At 35.4% G+C, this 24,300-nt stretch overlaps 1 protein-coding gene across 2 annotated transcripts; it reads left to right on the forward strand.

Annotated features, from left to right (window-relative positions):
- Positions 1-1,731: 1,731 nt before the first annotated feature.
- Positions 1,732-21,004, forward strand: LOC123527157 (selenocysteine lyase-like). Of its 2 annotated transcripts, XM_045306452.2 has the most exons (13): positions 1,732-1,884; positions 3,577-3,689; positions 4,004-4,075; positions 7,171-7,199; positions 8,602-8,773; positions 9,616-9,743; positions 11,072-11,230; positions 12,737-12,846; positions 13,268-13,304; positions 17,303-17,386; positions 17,817-17,916; positions 18,600-18,669; positions 20,651-21,004. In XM_045306452.2, the coding sequence occupies exons 1-13, from the start codon at positions 1,871-1,873 to the stop codon at positions 20,802-20,804; spliced, it is 1,242 nt and encodes a 413-aa protein (XP_045162387.2). In that variant the 5' UTR covers positions 1,732-1,870; the 3' UTR covers positions 20,805-21,004. The 2 variants fall into 2 exon arrangements, with proteins under 2 accessions (XP_045162387.2, XP_045162388.2); XM_045306453.2 differs by lacking the exon at positions 1,732-1,884 and having other exon boundaries at positions 3,636-3,689; positions 7,142-7,199.
- Positions 21,005-24,300: the final 3,296 nt, after the last annotated feature.

A 24,300-nucleotide genomic window follows, 5' to 3' on the forward strand; every position in this document is an offset into this window, starting at 1 on the left:
TTTATATCGTTTGTGAAAATCGAAAACAGAATTGGCCCTAAAACAGTCCCCTGTTGAATACCACTGGTAACGCTATCCCTATTTTGAAGTGCTATATTGTTAACTACCACTCTTTGTTGACGACTTTGCTAAGTAAACGGAAATGACCTACAGTGTCAATATACCTAGGCTGGCATGCAGTTTATATCAAGCATGTACCTTTTGATGCTATTATGAGGTTATTTAACATTACTGAATGCTATTGGACGAGTACATAGCAGTAATAATTTGGACTAGGCGGATGCCAAGTCTAAAATGAATCATTACAACTGTGTATGAGTCCAACCGAATTCAGTAATGTGTACTCAGCTCTGTTTTTTTCATACCATAATAAAAAAATGAAATGACGGAAAAGTTACACGCACGCCCAGATCTTTACAAAGAGCTATAAAATAATTTATATTTGTATTTATAGCGAGCTTCGGGCCTGCTCGAGAATCGAGCTTTACGGTAACGCAAGTATACTTTCACACTTGGTGATGGATTTGAAAAGTTTCGTCGGAAGTTTTAAAAAAGCGCACCCTAGCGGACTGGTGCTCACAGGAAGTACTTCTTTCCGGAGTGAATACAGAACTTCATTCAATTGCTAAAAATTATTCATCACTCAACAATAATGAAAGAATGATTTCCAGTTGTTTGAAAAAAAAATTATTTGCATTTAAAAGATCAAGCATCGGCCAGAAAATGGAAAAAATGTCATTAATAAGCAGAAAGAAACGGGAACGCGGTAATGTCGTCACCGTGACACCGGCTTCCCATAAATTTTGCAACGTATGATATTCACTGTTATAGGCATGGTGTCACTAAATGTAGACTTTTTCAAGTGAATAGGTTCTCCTGAATATCTTGTGACTAGTGAATAGTTTCTTTGTGACAAATAAATGATGCATAATATTTTTAGATAAATCCGATTTCTTTGAGCTCGCTTTGAGGCTTTGCCTTAGTTCATATTACTTCTCTGATCTGTATTTATACTTGCAGTCAAGAAAACGAAGACAACTTATCATCCAATTTTGAACCGAAACCATGATAATCGGATATGAAAAGTTCTATCTAAATATTTGAGTGCTCACACTCATATGTTACGTCAAATAATAAGAAAGTCATCGCAGTTTTTTCCCCGACATTTACAGCTCCCAGCAGACGAAAATGCTATGTACAAGGGAATAATATAAGGGAAGTAATTCCAAATGACTCTTTTGATGAATCGAAAGAATTGTCCCATTCAATATGAAAACATATGGATTTTCTTGTGAGACCAATTTGAAAAAAGAAGCGTTTCTGGACTGTAGATTTTTTGGATGTTGCTTTATATACTTTAGAAACTGTGAATGCATTTTAATACTGGTTTCTATTAAATTGTCACGTTATAGAAAGAAAAGCTTTCAACTGATTAAATATATTGGTATGAAATTAAATAAAATATGTAAGACGGACCTTTGGAAACATGTAGATTGATATAGATTAAATGTATAATTTAACGCAATTAAAATCAATTTGCATTAATTATTACAATCAATAACCAAAACATACAATCATAAGACCAAATCACCCAATTACGCCTCATTACGCCACATTTTGCATCACTAGTTACTGAACGGTCAGAACGCAGGGTAGGTCTTCGTTTACAGGTTGGCCAGACACAACCTAAATAATAAGAAATGGAAGGTTAAAGGGTATGGTAATTAGGGGAAGAGTAGGTATGGTCGTTTCTGGCATTGCAATCTCAAATTTGTCTTTACGTTTAAGAATTTGCGTTGAGTTTTTTTGTCGTCTCTAATTCGGAGTTTTTCCGCGAGAACCTGACAGATTGGAAAATAAAATTTAGCAAATGGAAGACTTGAAGTATGTTGTCTTAAACGTTTGTATTTTTAATTAATTTATTTAAGTTATAAATAAATCTTGTTTCATATTGTAAGAATATAACGAATATTTCTTTTTTAAATGCGCCATTTAGAAATATCATGGGTATTCGCGATAACCTTTTGATTTGGGTCTAGAATTGAGATTTTTCTGATAAAAAGCCAATTTGTTTCACATTGGCGGCGTACTCCGTTTCGACACTGGTAACCAGTTAGTCATTTATTTTGCTTCCAGGCGCTGCCAGTGTCTATCCTGCGTACGGCAATATATGCCGATCTTGCGAGAATATTGACCATATCGACATTATTGATAAATCCCGTTTTCCGGTATTTCCGTACATAGGGTCAGGGGGGTCGGCGAGATTAACTGATATAAAGACCGTGTACAATATGAGCGATTATTTTTGCCCAAAGATAAGAATTTATGAAAGATCTTACTTTCTCATAATGGAAATACTATTCTACTACTTCGGCAACATTTTTTTTTCAAAAATAATATGTTTATCTTGAAAAATGCAAATAATTTCACACCTTTGGTATCGAGCCACGGAAGCGGCAGTGTAGAATAAAAGATAAAATTTCAAAAATAAAGTAAACTTTGAGGATATTTTTGCTATATCTTAATTACAACAATGTTTAATGATAATCTGCAATACTTTTTTTTATTCATTTTCTTTGTTTAAAACTTTAAAAAGGATAATCTAAACACTACCGCCATGTAGCATAATGGCCGATACCCCCCTCACCGTGAAAACGGGAACGGGCGTTTATTAGTGGTTTATACCGGAAAACGGGATTTTATCCATAATGTCGATATCGAGAATAGCCTAGACAGATAGCTCAGTGGTTTGCACACTGGCCTTCCAATCCTGAGGTTGGGGGTTTGATCCCCGGCGGCTACTCGGGGAATTTTCAGAAACGCTTTTCAGCGTTTCCCACCCAACTAGAAGTGTACTGGTCAGGAACCCAGGCAATCCTTGCATGTATCAGTGCTATACACTGGGCACGTTAAAGAACCAGGCTGTCTATTCGCAACGAGCTAGGCTAAGTTAGCCGGACAAGCCTGTATCTGATTTCTGATCTCTCTGTCATGGGGGCTTTGTCTCACTCTGTCCCTCTGGTCAGATCGCTCTGTGTCTTTACTAGAAGAGGGTGAATTAAGCGCCCTGTGTGGCTGCATTTGAACTATATGTAAAGCGCCTTTGAACGTGAAATTGATCATGAAAAGGGCGCTATATAAATCTGGTATAATAATAATATATAAAAAATATCTTTCGAAATACACTCCCTCATTCACAAAACAATTATCCGCGACCCCAGGATATAAATTCACTGAATTTGCTTGTTTAAAAGTAATTTAATTATAATTACTTTTAGATTGAGGTAGTTGAGGACAATTGATTTCAGACATAAGTTATCTGTCAAAATTTAATTGACACAGAGTACATTTCCTTGCTCTGGGTCAGATCCCAATTAATCTCTTAGTCATAGCGCTAATAATAACCACTGGCGAGTCTTTATAGAGGGAAGGTAATTTATGTCACAGTATGTATTGATAAGCCTCATACTTTCACAACAAATTGACAATGTTTTCATACAAATTTAAAGGTACATCTTATCCATACTGTCACTTTCAGTTCTGTATTGTAGTTAATGTTCTTGGTCTATTTTGCAGTGTGGTATATTTAGACTATAATGCTACAACACCTGTGGAACCTGAAGTTATTGAGAGTATACAAGATGCACTTAAAAATGCCTGGGGGAACCCCAGCAGTTCACACCATGCTGGTAAAAATGATAAATATAATGAACTCAGTAAAGTATGGTATCTATATATCTTTAGAAGGCCATAATAAAACAATTGTTACATTATCATCCCTGTCGTTGCCCAATTTTTTTTGCCTCCCCAACCCTTTTAATTTATGAAAAAATAATCAGCTTTGGAATACTTAATTTGAATAATCTTTTTTTCTTATATTTTAATTTGAATAGTTTTTTTAATACATAAGATAAAATCAGTTGCAGAGATATAAGTTAATGGAGGTACTGTACAGCTTTTGCAACAGTATATTAACTTAGTCTTAAGTATTGTACTGTTTCAGGAAGGAGAGCCAAAATCCTGATAGACAAAGCCAGAGAAGATGTTGCAAAAATGCTGGGCGCCAGATCATCAGGTACAAGCTGTAAGAATGTAGATCTGGTCCAAACATGTTTTTATTAGCTTGACTGCTCTAAGAAGAAGTAGAGCTATTGCGATCACCTGTTTATCTCTGGTGGTATTCGGATTTGGTTAAGTTATTGTATGTAAGCAAGTGTCTCAGTAATCACTTGTGGGAATGGATTTAATCTTCACTCACGTGTTCATTGTGATTGACCTGACATGCGTGAAATGCTTGCAACCGTGTATCATTATGCTGTTTAATTGGTACAACAGTACTGTTGGTTCCAGTGAAACTAGTTTTCAAGTGCAGAATTATATTTCAATACATAATGAACTTTACTTTTCAGAAAAATATTTATTGCTATTATTTATTAATTTTATTAGCTCATCTGATTTTTTGAAAAAAAATGATGAGTTATTGTCATCACTTGAGCGGTTGTCGGCGTCGGCGTCGGCGTCGGCGTCTGCGTCGGCGTTGCCTGGTTAAGTTTTATGTTTAGGTCAGCTTTTCTCCTAAACTATCAAAGCTATTGCTTTGGAACTTGGAATACTTGTTCACCATCATAAGCTGACCCTGTACAGCAAGAAACGTAACTCCATCTTGCTTTTTGCAAGATTTATGGCCCCTTTTGTACTTAGAAAATATCAGATTTCTTGGTTAAGTTTTATGTTTAGGTCAACTTTTCTCCTAAACTATCAAAGCTATTGCTTTGAAACTTAAAATACTTGTTCACCATCATAAGCAGACCCTGTACATCAAGAAACATAACTCCATCTTGCTTTTTGCAAGATTTATTGCCCCTTTTGGACTTAGAAAATCAGTTTTCTTGGTTAAGTTTTATGTTTAGGTCAGCTTTTATCCTAAACTATCAAAGCTATTGCTTTAAAACTTGCAACACTTGTTCACCATCATAAGTTGACCCTGTACAGCAAGAAACATAACTCCATCCTGCTTTTTGCAAGATTTATGGCCCCTTTTGGACTTAGAAAATATCAGATTTCTTGGTTAAGTTTTTATGTTTTGGTCAACTTTTTCTCTTAAACTACAAAAGCTATTGCTTTGAAACTTGCAACACTTGTTGACCATCATAAGCTGACCCTGTACAGCAAGCAACATAACTCCATCCTGCTTTTTGCAATAATTATTGCCCCTTTTGGACTTAGAAAATCATTTTCTTGGTTGAGTATTATGTTTAAGTCAACTTTTCTCATAAACTATCAAAGCTATTGCTTTAAAACTTGCAACAGTTTTTCACCATCATAAGTGGACACTGAACATCAAGAAACATAACTCTATCCTGCTTTTTGCAAGAATGATGGCCCTTTTTAGACTTAGAAAATCATGGGTAGGACAATATTTCTATTACACAAAAAAAATCAGATGAGCGTCAGCACCCGCAAGGCGGTGCTCTTGTTATATTTTATTTTGAAATTAAAGAAACTAATATTCTGAGGAATACAGTAGTTCCATGTGCAGTCAGGAAAATTGAAATGATGATAGTGTGTAAACTAACAGTGTTTCATTGATAGGAAAAGTGTACTTGCTTTACACTAGGACATTACCATCTTTGAGTCAGAAACAGTTGTGTTGACGATCTGTTTATATAATATTAATAATATAGAAATAGAACATTTTTAGCTCATCTGATTTTTTGAAAAAAAATGTGAGTTTATGTCATCACTTGAGCGGTTGTCGGCGTCGCGTCGGCGTCTGCGTCGGCGTTGCTGGTTAAGTTTTATTTTAGGTCAGCTTTTCTCCTAACTATCAAAGCTATTGCTTTGAAAGTTGGAATACTTGTTCACCATCATAAGCTGACCCTGTATAGCAAGAAACATAACTCCATCTTGCTTTTTGCAGATTTATGGCCCCTTTTGTACTTAGAAAATATCAGATTTCTTGGTTAAGTTTTATGTTTAGGTCAACTTTTCTCCCAAACTGTCAAAGCTATTGCTTTGAAACTTGGAATACTTGTTCACCATCATAAGCTGACCCTGTACAGCAAGAAACATAACTCCATCTTGCTTTTTGCAAGATTTATTGCCCCTTTTGGACTTAGAAAATCAGTTTTCTTGGTTAAGTTTTATGTTTAGGTCAGCTTTTATCCTAAACTATCAAAGCTATTGCTTTAAAACTTGCAACACTTGTTCACCATCATAAGTTGACCCTGTACAGCAAGAAACATAACTCCATCTTGCTTTTTGCAAGATTTATGGCCCCTTTTGGACTTAGAAAATATCAGATTTCTTGGTTAAGTTTTATGTTTAGGTCAACTTTTTCTCTTAAACTATCAAAGCTATTGCTTTGAAACTTGCAACACTTGTTCACCATCATAAGCTGACCCTGTACAGCAAGCAGCGTAACTCCATCCTGATTTTTGCAATAATTATTGCCCCTTTTGGACTTAGAAAATCATTTTCTTGGTTGAGTATTATGTTTAAGTCAACTTTTCTCATAAACTATCAAAGCTATTGCTTTAAAACTTGCAACAGTTTTTCACCATCATAAGTGGACACTGTACATCAAGAAACATAACTCTATCCTGCTTTTTGCAAGAATGATGGCCGTTTTTAGACTTAGAAAATCATGGGTAGGACAATATTTCTATTACACAAAAAAAATCAGATGAGCGTCAGCACCCGCAAGGCGGTGCTCTTGTTTATGAAAGACTGAAAATACAATCAGTATTTCATTGACCTTTTTCATACGATATGATCCAGTCAAAAGATGCCATACAAAGTTAGCTTCCCAGTCTAAAAATAACTTGTCATTCAAGCAATGTTTTCATCGGCTGTTGAGAGTTTGTCAACTTCCGGGCAAAAGCAAGTTCTAATATGGCTGTGCTGAAAAAAGAATTGATAGTAATTATACTAAATATGCCAGTATTGACTAGTTTAAAAGAAAACCCTGAACGTTTTAGATTTATATTTTATAGGTACAGTTCAGACTTTTATGTTACAGCTATGATGTAACTATATGAAAATTTATTCAAGCAAGTTAATTTGTAATTGGTTACTGGTTTACTTTAATTCTGTTTTCATAATTCTTTGAAATATTGTCATAATGAGTTTGTAATTTCAGATATTATATCAACTGATGTATGCTTTCAGATATTGTGTTTACATCTGGTGGAACAGAGGTATTCTATCACATGATTTTCAGTTCAAGTACATTTTATTATTAACTGACAGTAGTAAAATAATAGAGTAATGATTAATGTGTTCAAGGGCAAAATCTGACCTGCAGACAAAATCACCTGTTGTAAAGAAAAATAATAATGACTTTAGGAGAAGTTGAATGTAAACAAAAATTTGCATTTTTTAAGATGATAAAAATTAATTCTAAGTGAAATGAGCTGAAAGTTTGGATGTAATTTGAAAAAATGAAATTAGTGATTTTTGTCCACCTGGGTTAAATTGAGCATGGGATGATTTTGTCTATATTCATTGCCAGTTAATACAAATTGGAAATAGTTTTGTTGTCTGTACAAAATTTAAAGTATTTGTGACCTACAGGTTAAGGTAACTAACTTTGAATCGCTAACCACTCACATCGGTGTGTTTGAGTCTAAGAACCTTGGGTTTTGGACAACTTGTGTCTCTGACCAGATGCTGCCCCTGCTTGCAATAATGCCTCAAAGGGCATTTGGGGGTATACATCTACTATTAAAGCTGGAATGTCACAATATGGCATTGACCTCTCTAGGTTAGTGATAGACAGCCTGTTTTGAGTGCAGGAAGTTGCAGGTTCACTCCCAGGACATGTCATAACAGAGGCAGGGCGTCAAGTTACCTATATTTACCTATATTTTCCTATATTTTAGCCCTCTACCTATAATAACCTATAAAATCCTATATTTTGCCAAAATACCTATAAATACCTATAATCTGGAAATTTTGTGGTAAGCAAGGAATACAAAGGTCATTCAAACCATTAAAAAAGAAGTAATTCTATGATAATTGAGTTTATAAATATGCTGTTACCTTTTAGGCTTGGTTTGCCTAATTCCCTGTTAAACTGATTTGAGTACCGGTATTGGTAAAGTTTTGTCTGTTGGTGAATTAATAGTTTATTATGAAAGTAAGATATATGTTAAAATGTTATTTGTTTAAAATCATAAAAGTAACCACTTTTTCTGTTCCTTTGTATTTTATGTTTAATAAAAGAGAGTGCTGGTAGGTGGTGGAGGAGGATAAAACACTTGTCTGACTTGTTTTCTTCATTATAAGCAACCTATATAATCCTATATTTCTGGCCCCCAAATACCTATATTTCAGGATCATACCTATATTTTTGACTCCCAAAAGCACTTGACGCCCTGCAGAGGTGAAAAATGATATAAGTAGCTTTTTTGACTTGATTCTAAGCATAAGCTGGGCATTGTGCTCACTGGTACAAGTAAACACCATAGTTTATATTACTGAAAAAGTTGTTAAAAAAAGACACTAAACCCAAAACACATACCAGAAGTTTGTTTGTTTGACTTAAAACCAACCATGACTAAGAGACTGTATCAAATTTTATTTTTCATTTATCACCAGGCAGACAATATGATACTTCAGACTGCAGTAGATTATTTCCACAAGATGTGTAAGACACCTGTGAATGGTTCAGGAGACCAGAACAAACATTTACCTCACATAATATCATCACACATGGAACATCCTGCTGTCAATGTGATGCTACAACACCTAGAAAGTACAGATCAAGCAGGTGATGTATCATGTATTTATTGTTAAAACAAAACAAAAAACTGAAAATTGAATTATTTTATATTTTGATAATCATCTTGTCTGCATTTACAGGCTATTTTTCGGTTTATAGTTACTTAATTAATACAAGCTGTGTGATTCCTGTTAAAAAAGACTGACACGTTACGATAGAATTAGCAGTGGTTTTATTTTTCCAAATACTTTGGAGCAGTTACAACATTCAAGCTAAAAAATAACTAGAATTATGTCCAATGATACTACTGGTGAACGAAGAAGAAGAAGAATGTCCAATGATACTTCAGTTTGAATTCATAAATGCTCAAATATTCAAGGTTACTGGTGATTGAATCTCTAATTAAAAGTGACACTATGAAGACCAAATTAGCAGTTCCATGGCTGAGTGGTTAAAGTCGCTGACTTCAAATCACTCACCCCTCACAGGTTTTGGTTCGAGCCTCACTTGGGATGTAGAATTCTTTATATTAGGAAGCCATCCAGCTGGCTTATGGAAGGTCGGTGGTTCTACCCAGGTGCCTGCCCATAATGAAATATGACCGGAGGAGAAGGAGCAGCTAGGGTCTTCCTTCACCATGAAAAGCTGGGAAGTCCCCATATGAACTATAATTGTGTCGCATTGTGACGTTAAACCCAACAAAAACCAAAATGAAAAAAATATTTTTTAACATTAATGATATGTTGAAGTTGTTTGAAGCTCATCACAAAAGTAAATATATGTACAATAGACTGGATCTTAGCATCATTGTAACTGTATTAAAGATAGAGCTATCTTTTATGTAAATCCAACCAGAAGTTAATTACAAAAGACTGAATTAATGTTTCCAGAAATAAGCTACGTGCCACTGAGCAAGGTGACCGGAAGGTTAGAGGTCAAGGATGTTCTGGAAGCCGTAAGGTCAAACACAATCATGGTCACGGTGATGCTTGCAAATAATGAGACGGGAATTATCCAGGTGAGCAATGTTACCATTTTGATCCATAAAAAACTATATTACCTTTGACCAAATACTTACATAGTTAAAATTATTTTTACCAGTATTCAAATGTGTTTCCTTTCATAAAGTGTAGTACTATACAGCTGTTGTGCTCCAGTTCACATGAAATCTTTTGGCATCAAAACAAGATTGTTTTTTTTTTTGTTCACAAACAAAATACTGTGAAATCATATTTGCAGGGGACTAATTTTCATGGATTTTGTGGTTGAGTCAATCCATGAAATTTAATCCCAACAAATAAGTAAAATTCCCATTACTGTAAAACCATTTAATTTCGTGGGCATGAAATTTCGTGGTTTTGGTCAAAATGACAGTTTCATGGGGATATGAATTCGTGGATTTCAACTTTTGAACATAAAATGAATGGGAAGTTTTCTTGTTCGTTGGGACTAAATTTCGTGGATTGACTCAAGCACGAAATCCACGAAAATTAGTCCCCCACGAATAATAATGATTTCACAGTAATTTAATGTTCAAAAATTGAAATCCACGAATTCGTATCTCCATGAATTTGCCGTTTTGACAAAAACCATGAAATTTCATGCCCACGAAATTAAATGATTTTACAGTGCTCAGTTTTCCCAGACCTTGCTCATGGAAAGCTTGAGTTATAATGTGACCTTAGAACATTATAATCAAACAGCTATTGCTGGTTGATGATTAAGCCCTTTTGAGAAATCTTACTTTAAAGTATGCAACATTGTATCAATTAAAACAGTTTGAAAGGAAAGGAAATCAAAATAAATTATTGTAAGTATGGAACATATGAAATTTCCTTTTATTTACAGTTGAACCTGTCATAGTGGCCACCCGTATTAAGCAGCCTTAAGCAGTCATTCAGCTAACTTCAGAAATTGAATTTTTGATCTAATTCAAACTTCACCCTTAGCCTGCTGTTGGTAAGTAATTTTGCCTTTGCGACCAGTACAGACCAAGACCAGTCTGCATATCCATGCAGGCTGATCATGGTCTGCACTGTTCGCTATTCAGTCAGTAAATTATCAGTGAACACCCCTTCAGATAATATAATGGTACTGCCCGAATTGAATGACAGACCAGTCAAAGTTCAAAGTAGTGTTCACTGAAAATTTACTGACAACAGCGAGCAGTGTAGATCAAGATCAGACTGCACAGATGTACAGGCTGATCTTGTTCTGCTCTGGCTGCAAACTTTAAGGCAGAATAACTTGTAGCAAGCAGGCTAAAATTATTTTAGTGATACTCTGTGTCATATGGATAAATTTTACAATAATTTTATCATTTATGTAACGTTGCTTATATTGAAGCCTGTGAAAGCAATCAGCGAGGCTGTGAAGTCACTGATAAGACAGCCAGGTGAAACTGAGAGAATACTTGTACATACAGATGCAGCACAGGCTATTGGAAAGATTCCAGTTGATGTAGATGAACTTGCTGTGGACTATCTCACTGTTGTAGGACATAAGGTATATAACAAGACTTGCAGTTTTGTTAATTCAGTGGTTGTTTTGCCCCACCCTTATATTTCAAGTGAATACTGATTTTGAAAATTGTTAATTGTAAATTGCAGGCTGATCATGATCTGCACTGTTCGCTAATCAGTCATCAAATTTTCAGTGAATACCCGATTTGAATAATAAATGGTAGATATAGTCGAGTCCACTTACTACGAACTCGCTTGATACGAATTTTCGGATTAAATGAACAAAGTCCGAATTCCCCGGCCGAGTCCTTCTATTTTCTTTGTAAAAGTATTTCGGTAATAGCGAACTCGCTTGATATGAATAATCGGTAGATACGAACACATTTTGGAAGTCCTAATAAGCTTAAAATTATACTTTTTCATCTTTGATACAATTAATTTTAGAAATCAGGGCATTTAAAATGTGTTGAAAATAATAATATGGTCAAGCTTGTGCCGTTGGTAATTGGGACAATGGAGTAGTTCACGCCTATTCACAAACAACACTCGGTCCTTGTGTATCATGTCAATTAAAAAATTTAATCAATTAACATGGTCAAGATTTAAAGAGGTGTAAATAATTTTAAACACATTATTACGTTTAGGTCATTACAGATAGGCTGTGTCTCCAAAATATACAACTTTTATACCTCTTGAATGCGTGTTATATAGTACAAGCTTCAATATTGGCGGTGGATATAATTTGGCGCTCTTGACCTCGACTGCACATTAAAATTTAAATTAATACAGTTTTACCTGTTTAAGTATGACTTTTCTTGAGTAATTTCAATGTTATCTGAATGAATTAACTTAATTAGTTTAAAACTATTAACTACTTTCATGTATCATAATATTGGAATCTGTTCACCGATGATACCGGTGATACTGCCCAAATTGCTCGGACAAATTATCTGGTCATACATTCATTAATACGAATTTCGTTTGATACGAACATATTTCTTAGGTCCGGATGAGTTTGACTGTATATTGCCCAGATTAAATGATGGACCAGTCCATTTTAGAAATTCAGCCAGGCTAAAGGTTAAATACTAGATAATTGCTTGCTTGTACTTTACATTGAGCCATGCCATGAGAAAACCAACATAGTGGTTTTGCGACCAGCATGGATCCAGACCAGCCTGTGCATCCACGCAGTCTGGTCAGGATCCATGCTGTTCACTAACATTTTTTCCGATTCCAGTAGGCTTTAAAAGCGAACAGCATGGATCCTGACCAGACTGCGCGGAAGCGCAGGCTGGTCTGGATCCATGCTGGTCGCAAACCCACTATGTTGGTTTTCTCATGGCACGGCTCCATTTATTTCAAATGTTAAAACAGCACCACATACAACTTAGTTTTTATATTTAGCCAAGTTGAATACTTATGATGAGGAGTTTCTACACTAAAGACTAGTACCAGATGATGAAATATTTTAGAGCAAGATTCGAGTAGTATATCTTTGAGGCTGACCTGTAAAAGTTATGTATACCGTCACTTGTTTATTATACAGTTTTATGGTCCAAGGATAGGAGCAGTATATGCCAGAGATCTGGAAACACAAGGTGCTCCTCTTTATCCAATGTTGTTTGGTGGTGGTCAAGAAAGAAACTATAGACCTGGGTAACTTTTTGATTTTGTTATACCAGTGGATAGTTTTAAGAATTAAATTAATTTCCAAGGTGAAGATGTTCAACATTTTACTTACCAGTTAATACTCATGTTGCTGGAAATTTCAGTAGCGGTAGTAGCAAATCTTTTAATACATTGTATTTATAGATCAAAGACCATTTAGTCCAACCTTTCAGTTGATTAAAATTGAAAATACAAACATGTTTTCGTTTATTAAGCATATTTCCTGAAACTTACACATTGGGAGTCATCTCTCCAAATTTGGGAATCATAGATATATTGCCATCATTGAAGATAAGACCCATATACAGCTATGAAAATGACACTTAGGAAAATGCAGATAATGTTCACAACTAAAATATATTGTGGAAATTGTCTTTATGAAAAGTGATTAAATATTTTTTTCTTGCAGGACTGAAAATACAGGCATGATTGTAGGTCTTGGAAAGGTAAAAACATATCTGATAACTGTTTTCATCACATGTCCCCTTACTGGTTTTCTCAGTAGGTAATGTGTCTACAGGTCACAAGTTTGGGCCTTCTAATACATTTGCAGAATCATACCCAACAATTATTGCATTACAGAAAAAAAAAGAGCTGCGCCATGGGAAAAGCAACATAGTGCATTTGCGACCAGCATGGATCCAGACCAGTCTGCTCATCTGCGCAGTCTGGTCAGGATCCATGCTGTTCACTCTCTTTAAGTCTGATGCAATTAGAGAAACCACTAGCGAACAGCATGGATCCTGACCAGACTGTGCGGATGCGCTGGTCGCAAATGCACTATGTTGGTTTTCTCATGGCATGGCTCAAATGTGTTGAAAAATAACTGGCAAGGTTAGGTCAGTAGGTAGTGCAAAATATTCGTCTTGAAGAGACTGAGTTTGGGACCAGTATTCATCAGTATTTAAAGTTTGAAGAAGGACAAATACTCAGTTTGCCTGAAAATTGTAGAAGTGTTACATGAATGGAATTAGGCTTAGCTGTTTCTAGCTATAGAATACACTTTTTGTGTAATATTTCATCACATTGAATGTAGCATTTTAAGTCTTTGTCTTAGTTCAAACTTCATAACATCAATGAATATGGGTCCCTTCTCTTTACAAGGAAATGTTCTCTGTGATGATTTGAAACCTACATTCAATTTGAAAGTTGTCATTCTCTTGTCTTCTATTTTTAATGATTTTAGACTCATGTGGAGAAGTTACCAGTCACTTGCTGTTTGCTAACAATAAGTTTTACTGAATTGAGGTTTGGCTGACTGATTGCAATAATGTGCCTGAAAAGAGGGGTCACTCTGTTAAAACAAAACAAACATACAGAATGAGCAAGTGGAATCGAGACATGATTTAGTGGAATCAAGACATGATTTAGTGGAAATGAGACTTGATTTAGTGGAATTTAGACATTATTTAAAATCCCTAAAATTTTGTATTTTTTTAGCTCACCAGTCACATAGTGACAAAGTGAGCTTTTGTGATCACCCTTCGTCCTTTCGTCTGTACGTGCGTCCGTCAACAATTTCTTGTCTGCACGAAAGTGGTTTCATTTATGATTTGATTTTAACTAAACTTGCACACAACTTGTATCACCATAAGATGTCGGTTCCTTTTTTTGAACTGGCCAGATCCCATTATGGGTTCCAGAGTTATGGCCCCTGAAAGGTCCAAAAATAGCTATTTTGACCTTGTCTGTACAATAGCAGCTTCATTTATGATTTGATTTTAACCAAACTTGCACAAAAATTGTGTCACCATAAGATCTTGGTTCCTTTCTTGAACCGGCCAGATCCCTTTATGGGTTTCAAAGTTATGGCCCCTGAAATGGGCAAAATTAGCTATTTTGACATTGTCTGTACAATAGCAGCTTCATTTATGATTTTATTTTAACCAAACTTGCACACAACTTGTATCACCATAAATTCTTGGTTCCTTTCTTGAACTGGCGAGATTCCATTATGGGTTCTAGAGTTATGGCCCCTGAAAGGGGCAGAATTAGCTATTTTGACCTTGTCTGCACAATAGCAGCTTCAGTTATGATTTGAATTTAATCAAACTTGCACAAAACTTGTGTCACCATAAGATCTCGGTTCCTTTCTTGAACCGGCCAGATCCCATAATGGGGTCCAGAGTTATGGCCCCTGAATGGGCCAAAATTAGCTATTTTGACCTTGTCTGTACAATAGCAGCTTCATTTATGATTTGATTTTAACCAAACTTGCACACAACTTGTATCACCACAAGATCTTGCTTCCTTTCTTGAACTGGCCAGATTCTTTCTTGGGTTCAAGACTTATGGCCCCTTAAAGGTCCAAAATCGGCTGTTTTAGCTTTTGCAGCCATATAGAGACTTCATTTATGGTTTTATTTGATACAAACTTCCAAAATATCTTCAACAACAATAAATCTTGGATTTCATGACAAATCAGATCCAGTCGTAGGTTCCAGAGTTATTTTATATCTGATTACCTCCCCCGATTGTAATCAAAATGGATTTATATCAGTAAGTACTTACAGGACTTATTTGAAATTATTATTATTCATTATTGTTATTAGTTGGACTGAGACAATCAGGGTAGATAACTATGGACTGATTTCATGTCAAATTACCTCCCTTTATTTTAACGATCTTTGTCCAGAGCATAACCCCAAAAGTACTGGAGGGATTTTCTTCAAACTTCATACACTGATAGAACAAATTGGGAGGAAGTGCAGTGTGCAAGAACAGTAACTCTACCTTCAGTTGCCTATTTTTTGAGTTATTCCCCTTTATCATATTTTCTTAAAAAATTTTGTCTGGAGCATAACTCCAAAAGTACTGGAGGGATTTTCTTTAAACTTCATACACTGATAGAACACATTGGGAGGAAGTGCAGTGTGCAAGAACAATAACTCTGCCCTGCCTATTTTTTGAGTTATTCCCCTTTATCATATTTTCTGTAAAAATTTTGTCCGGAGCATAACTCCAAAAGTACTAGAGGGATTTTCTTTAAACTTCATACACTGATAGAACACATTGGGAGGAAGTGCAGTGTGCAAGAACAATAACTCTACCTTGCCTGCTTTTTGAGTTATTCCCCTTTATCATATTTTCTTAAATAAATTTGTCAACAGCATATCTTTTTCATGCATGGAGGGATTTTGATATATCTTGGCACAAATGTTCACTACCATGAGGTGGAGTGTCATGCGCAAGAACCAGGTCCCTAGTTCTAAGTTCAAGGTCACACTTAGAGGTCAAAGGATACAAGAATGAAAACCTTGTCCGGATCACTTCTTCTTCATGCATAGAGGGATTTTGATATAACTTGGCACAAATGTTCACCACCACAAGACAGAGTGTCGTGCACAAGATCCAGGTCCCTAGGTCTAAGGTCAAGCTCACACTTAGAGGCCAAAGGTCAGATACAAGGATGACTTTGTCCGAAGCATTTCTTCTTCATGCATGGAGGGATTTTAATGTAACTTGGCACAATTATACACCATCATGAGACGAAGTGTCATTTTTGTGTGGACTTATAATTTTTTTTTTTTTTTTTTTTTTTTGAAAGATTAACTTCCATTAGTTGTTACTATAAATAACTTATGTTGTAACATTTTTATAATTGACCACAGGGAAAAAACAAGACCACTTTTCTGTGGTACAACCTGGATGTTACTTTCCAATTTTAGGTGTATTTTAAGACATCTCTACCTGGTAAGGAGTTTTTTTTGTGGACTTAGAAAAACAAAAGACTTACAATGATTACTAAACAACCATTTGCAAATACAGCTGCTAGAGTAAAGAAATTTGCTGTGACGGGCATATATTGTGACATTCTGGCACTCTTGTTCCCTATTAGCTTTCCATTCCTTCTTTTTACAGTAGACATATAGAAAAACATCATACAGCTATACTGTTCATGAAAATAAATAAAATTTAGCAGTAAACCACCTCACCACTGAATAATTCTTTCTTCCACATCTTTAAAACCCCTAATGTGGACCACAACTAAACGGTTTTTCAAAGCTTCTCCCAAAATGAATACTTCAGACACTAACTTGCCAGGAACTTTAGCCTTCAATTGTAATATGCCCGGCGGGGGGATTGGCCATGTCTAACATGGCTCTTGTTGTAACTTGTTCTGCCACCAAAAGGGTATGGTTATACAGTCATTTCTTTCCAGTCTTCTTTTGCTCTCAGTTTATTTATTTAACACAACTTACCTTAACTCTACACGAAGATCTCTTTCTGGATTCTTAACCTGTACGTGCACCATGGTTAGGTATTGTTGTGATCAAAGTCAAAGTTCATCATCACAGGAATTTGAACCCTGATAAGGAGCCCCAATGCTCTGTTTAGGCAAAAATATGCCTCTCTTTTCTTGTTGAGACATAAGATTGGATAAACCTAGGTATTGTTCATGCTAAAATGTTGTCGTTTTTAACTCATTTTTTAACTTTTATAGGCATGTGAGTTAGTATATTCAAACCTAGAAAAATACCAACAGCAAATGAATGAATGTAGAGATTACCTAGAGGCAAAATTACAGGTAATGTTGTCCTTGAAAATAAAGATATTGTTGCCAAGACTTCATTTCAAGTGATGAATAAATTAGAAATGAAACTATGAAATAGTGGACAGTCGAACTTCGTGCGCTCGAACTTGATGGGACCGTCAAATTTGTTCAATTTATTGGCAGTTTGAGCCATCGAACAATATATATTGTACAGGAAATTAATATTTGCCATGACCTGATGATGAGTTTGAGTAAAGGGTAGTGCTCGAATTATCGGAGTTTGAGCAAACAAAGTTTGTATGTGTATATATACAGATATAAACCCGACATAGACAGATAGTTAAAAAGGTGTTTTTGCAATAAAGATAAGGGACTTTTAGTAATGTTAAATGCAGTTATGTATGGTTGTATTCAGGTACAACCAAACATAATTTATGCTATTGACTCTCTCTTGTCATTACAGGAAACATTTGCCGGTAGACTACATTTTAACGGGAAGTTACCTGGTAACACGAGACTGCCTAACACATGTAATGTTTCCATTCTTGGAGATAAACTACAAGGTAAGATATAGTCACAAATTACATTTTCTTCTTCTTGTTAGAATAAGTAAACAAAAAAAACTGTTGATGTAGAATTCTTTCATGCGAGAGAGCTATCAGCTGGCTTTCGGAAGGTTGGAGGTTCTACCCAGGTTCCCGACCGTGCCTAAAATAATGTTCCTTTGGACACCACTATGAAAAGCTGAAAAAAATGCATGTGATTAACGATAGTGTCAGTGTGGTGTTAAACCCAACCAAACAAAAAAAGATAAAACACGAAGTACGTGCAAGCAACTTGAAAGAACCTTTAAAACTATCAAATTGGATTGAATGAAATTGTTTATTATACTGTATGTAAGTGCTCATTGCAAAATCCCCATTGATTTAACTGGAATATTATATCATATTCCTTGTAAAGCTTAGTTCTGACAGAAGAGAATACCACAACAAAAGCAAGGGAAAAGATCTGACACCTTAGTCTTTATTCTTTTATCTTTGGGGGAGTGTTTTTCATATCACCATCTCAGAAATACAATATTTTTATACACATATAATATTACAGAGAGTTAGTTCAAACTTTTTTCAAGTTTTTTCAAAATGCATGTTCAGATATAAGATGCTGAATTCGGAATAGTTTCTTATATTTCAGGTCTTAATGAATAGTTGTTTAAATTTCACACAATTTTTGTTAATACAATTTTTAGGTCACACTGTATTGTCAGCCTGTAAGAGGCTACAGGCCAGCGTAGGGGCAGCGTGCCATGCTCAAAACAGGTAAGAACATCCTTTGAAATTCACCTTAATGCACCACTCTTGACTTATGTCAGATTTTTCATGAAAAAAACACTTTATTAAATGTTAGTTAATGTGAAGTTAAAGTGATTCAGTTAGTTCTAAGTTCTACTTTAGGTACTATTTATTATGCCACCCTTCAAAGAAGGAAGAGTATATTGTTTTGCTGATGTCGGTCGGTTGGTATGTAGACCAATTGGTTTTCAGATGATAAGTTATCAACACAAGAACACTTAGGCCTAGGATCATGAAGGTTGATAAGGAGGTTGCAAATGACCCCTATTGATTTTGAGATCAGTAGATCAAATGCCAAGGTCACAGTGACCTGGAACAGTTAAACGATTTCCAGATGATAACTCAAGAATGCTTGGGCCTAGGATCACAAAACTTAATAGGGATGTTGATTATGACCAGCAGATGACCCCTATTTATTTTGAGTTCAGTAGGTTAAAGGTCAAGGTTACAGTGACTGGAACAGTTAAACAGTTTCTGGACTATAACTTGAAAACGCTTGGGCCTAGGATCACGAAACTTAATAGGGAGGTTAATCATGATCAGCAGATAACTCCTATTGATTTTGAGGTCAGTAGGTCAAAGGTCAAGGTCACTTGACCCAGAACAGGTCTGTGGTTTTCGGATTATAACTCAAAAATGCTTTGGCCTACGATCATGAAAGTTGATAGGGAGGTTTGTCATGACTAGCAGATGACCCCTATTGATTTTGAGATTAGTAAGTCTAAGGTCAAGGTCACAGTGACCTGGATTGTAACTTGAGAACACATGGGCTTAGGATCACGAAACTTAATAGGGAGGTTGATCATGACCAGAAAATGACCCCTATTGATTTTGAGGTCAGTAGGTCAAAGGTCAAAGTTAGGTTGTTAAATCATTTCAGGACAATAACTTGAGAGCGCTTGAGTCTAGGATTACGAAACGTAATAGGGAGGTTGATCATTACCATCAGGTGACCCCTATTTATTTTGAGGTCAGTAGGTCAATATTAAATTGTTTATTATACCCCACAAACAAAGTTTTGTGGAGGGGTATGTATATATGAGTGAGCTTTTTGGTCGGTCCATTGGTTTTCATGGTTTCTGGACAATAACTCATGAAAGGCTAGACAGATTTAAATAAATTTTGGTACACTGGTGTAAAATCATAGAATACAGGTCAAGTTTGCCTTTGCCTACAAACCCACATTTTTATGCCCCCGGCATCTACTGATGCGGGAGGCATATAATGATTGTCCTGTCTGTCCGTCTGTCGTCCGTTCATCCGTCCGTACGAGGTTAACCAAATGGGACCGTTTCGTCTAGCATCAATACCCCTAACTAGAATGACTTGATACTAATGCAGATGTAACCTGTGACCATTCCTCATCTCCAGACATCACCTGACCTCAGTTTGACCTTGAACTTGACCTGTTCATTTGTAGCACTTAGCCCCATTCTGGGCCAGTAGAGGGAAAAAAGAAATACCTTTAATCAGGGGTTTCATGTGTTTGATGCTTGGTGGATCTTCATTAAACAGCATTCTTGTTAAATTCTTTGTTAAAATGACTTTAAGTGGGGGCACTTGGCAACACTTTGAATAAAAATAGAAATGTCTTTACATGACTTTTTCTGGTGGATCTTCATTAAAATTGGCCCATAGCATCCTTGCAAGGACCTCTCTTTTTTTTTTCAAATTAGAGTACTGGGCCTGTTTCATGTTTCCTATTCTAAACATAGTAGTTACTGTTCATTATTAAGTGTGTCATACATATATCCATGTTTAAGTAGTCAATGTTGATCTACAAAAAATTGAAACTGGTTTTCCTTTCTTGTTTTGTTTTCATTTTTTAATGTCCGATTTACATTTTACATCAAATTTTTGGTATAATGGTAGTTCTAAAACATTTTTTACCATACTGTATAGATGTGTCTTTAAAGCAAACTGATGAAAATGTTTTGTTTGATTTCAGACCATCTGCTATACTACTGGCAACAGGAGTTCCAGAAAATATTGCTAGAAATGCTTTAAGACTGTCTCTTGGTAGATATACATCAAAGGAAGACATTGATGTTGTGATAGAAGATTTGAAACAAGCCGTGATGTCCATAGAAAATAATGAATAAAGTTTTCACTATATTTTATAATGTCAAATTTTTATAAACTTTTCAAAACACTCTATACATTCAGTTAAACACATGACAAAATTGTGAAGATGTAATAAATGTTTAACATAAAATGTGCCAGCAAGCAGATTTGTGACTGGGTGGTGGCCTTAGACCTTACCCATAATTTCTAACTTGTTTATATAAACACGTAAATTTGCCATCATTTTTCATTCATGTTTGACACGGTACCCACGACCAGTGAACAATGGTATACCATCTGGTATGCGAAAACAATTTGCCATCTAAAATGTTGTACAATTATTTTTATAGCTCTTTGTTATGGCCAAAGAACTATAAAATACATTATAGCTCTTTGTTATGGCTAAGTGTTTACTCAAATAAACAGCTGAATATATGTGTGGATGAATGCATCCTTTGGTCGCGTCATACCAAAGACGTAAAAAATGATACAGAAGCATTCTCGCTTGGTGGGCATTAAGAGGATAGTACTAGCCTAAGGACTGGGTAGCCAGGTGTCAGTATAATGTGACTGGGTGGGGTATCATGTTACGTGTCTATGGCGTGATATTCTAGTGAGACAGCACAATAAACTTGGGCCATTGTGTTCACTGCTACAAGTAGACACCGTCGTTCATATGACTGAAAAAAATGTTGAAAAAGCCCTTAAACCCGAAACATCCTTAGAATAGACTTTGGTCTTCGTTTTAAAACTGTATCTCTTTTTAAAAAATATAAATATTTAAGAGGAAACAGTTTCAGTACTGTGGTCTTAGAGCATGCATCAGTTTCGAACCAGATTGATAGAACATATACTGTAACAATGGAAAACTGATATTAAACTTACACTAAATGATCTTTATAGCGGGATGGTCGTATTAATGGAATGATCTATGCGGGTGGGCGTATAACATGTACAATGTAGATGTATATCATAATTATCATGATGAATTTACTCTTTCTTTGGTTTATTTTTATAGCTCTTTGATTTAAATGTGTACAGTGTGGACATACGGCAGAAAACCTAGTTTGGTCCTAATGTGATGAATGCATTTTTCGTTTGATTATTTAATAGGAGAGATCGTGTTTGTACACAGATCGTTTGTATATTCTATTTTTAGAACTGATAAAACAAAGACCGGGTGGGCAGACGCCGAACGTCCATGTCGGCTTATTTAGATGTAGAATTAATACAAAATTTATAAGAAGTGTACTTTGCATTAAGATGACTACCATTTAGTCTGGTGTAACTGGGAGAAAAGAAAGGTGATACTGCTGAGATATTAGATGAAAATATTGAGACAAAATAACACTTCGATAATAAAACAGGTGTATCTTTTACTTAGACAAGGTGCGGATTTAAACAGAAATTATAATAACAATAATTGGGCGTATCAACTCAAACAGTACTTAGATTCTCGTGGATCCTCTCAAGTGTGGATGAATCGAGATTTTATAAATATCCCATACAAATCAAGAATTTTTAGATATCCCATACAAAACTATTAAGCAAAGAGTGTTTGCTACTTGTAAGCAAAACTGGTGTTCTGACGTAAGTAACTAGTAGAATGCGGTCGTATGCACTGTTTAAACATGCTTTTGAATTGGAGAAATATTGAAGGGTTTCACTGAAGGTAAATACAGAAATGCACTGTGCAAATTTCGAACTTAATCACAAACTCCGTATATTGAAAGGGGAAGGTATGAATAGGAGTAAAGGCGAAAGTGAATACCATTTTCTACTTGTCTGTCCATATATTATCGTAAACTAAGAAGAAAATGTTTTAAAAGCCTACTTTTGTCACTGGCCAAACAGTAGTATTTTTTCTTAAATAGCGCTTGTGACAGATGGACATAAAATTGCCAAACTGAAGCAGGAACATATTCCCGAAAGTGACCAAAGCGAATTAATAGATTTGCAATAGGTACTAGACCGGAAAGTGATAGGATAAAATTCAATGTATTTATCCATGATAACACATTTGACAAACGCATTGGCATCACAGCCCATTTACAGTACAATGGTATAGAAGTTCTCCATATAATGTTAAAGTGCCCTATAAACCAACGTTTCCGTTGTTTAACGAAATCAGTTATTGAAAAGGTCCCCTTTTCTTTCATAACCCCTTCGACAAAGTCAAATCTGTATCCACTATGCCAAGCGGCTAGGGCAAAACGAAGGTCTTCTGCTATACATTCTTCGGGTCCAAAATCGAATCCTATCTTTTGTTCTATTCCGGCTTTAATGACCATAAATGAACCTTTAAAACCAAACACCGGTCTGTGAAGAAACTGGAAAGCCAAACGGAATAATCCATAATCTATACTTTCTCTTTGTCCTTCCATTAGCGTCGTTAATAAGTTTTCCACGCCACATTCGGCATAAGATATAACTCCTTGACCAATATCCTTGACCAATATTCGAATCTGGGTTAGAAACAAAATTTGCTATTCCATTCAGTACGGTTTCCGTCAAAAGCATCTCTTCGTCCAGATGAACTATCCAATCTTCACATGACAGGATGTTGATGTTTTCATTAAGACAATAATGCAGTGCCCCTGCTTTAAAACAACGTGGCTTTTGGCGTGTGATAATCATTTGGCACGATTACCTCTTGCACCGAAATTGAAGACGGAAGATTCAATGCACGGTCGGTAACTATTTCAAATGTAAACTGTTTAAATCCAAATTTTTTACAAGTTTCTAAATTTTTCTCGGTTATATCAGCGACAAGCTTTGGATACAGTCCACGGGTTACTACTCGGAAACAAATAAATGGAACTTGATCTAAACCGGCATAAAGTTCAACTCTTCTATCAAAAGGGTTGTAAAGAAAAAGTTCCAGGAAGTTGAAAAACGTAACTGTTCCATTAAGATAAAAAGTGAAAGAAAGACTGTTAAATAACACTATAAGGGCAATTCCATGTTTGTTGAAAGCATCCTCCGTGGTATAGCCATCATATCTATTTATCACAATTGCACCAAGTTCCAAAGCCACGTTGCTATAGAAAAGCAGCACAGCAAAGAATAGCAGACGATAAATTTGCTTTGGTAAATTTTGTTTGGTGAAGTATATAAACATTTCCAATTTAATTTCCATAATTAACCAAACGTCAGCAAACAGCTGTCACTATTGCATTGAAAATTTTCCAGTGAACTAGCTATAAATAAACACTATATGCAATATATGTATTTCCACAAATGACGCAGACATTGATTCGGTGACATGTTTTAGGCACATGACTGAAAATGTAAAATTTAGATTTTGCTTCTAAAATATAGCTTTAACCACTTCTGTTCGTGGAACGTCATGGGATCACCTACTGCATCATGTTGTCAAAATGTTTAAAACTAACAGATAATTTGATTTGCTTTTAAAACATGTTTTTATCCACATTTTACCCGCGGAACGTCATCAGATCATATTCAACACGATGACGTCAAAATATTTACGTCTTTTCATATTGAAATTATCAAACACTTGAATAAAGTATT

Source organism: Mercenaria mercenaria, chromosome 14, assembly GCF_021730395.1.
Source record: "Mercenaria mercenaria strain notata chromosome 14, MADL_Memer_1, whole genome shotgun sequence".
In the NCBI taxonomy this organism is placed as follows: Eukaryota; Metazoa; Mollusca; class Bivalvia; order Venerida; family Veneridae; genus Mercenaria; species Mercenaria mercenaria.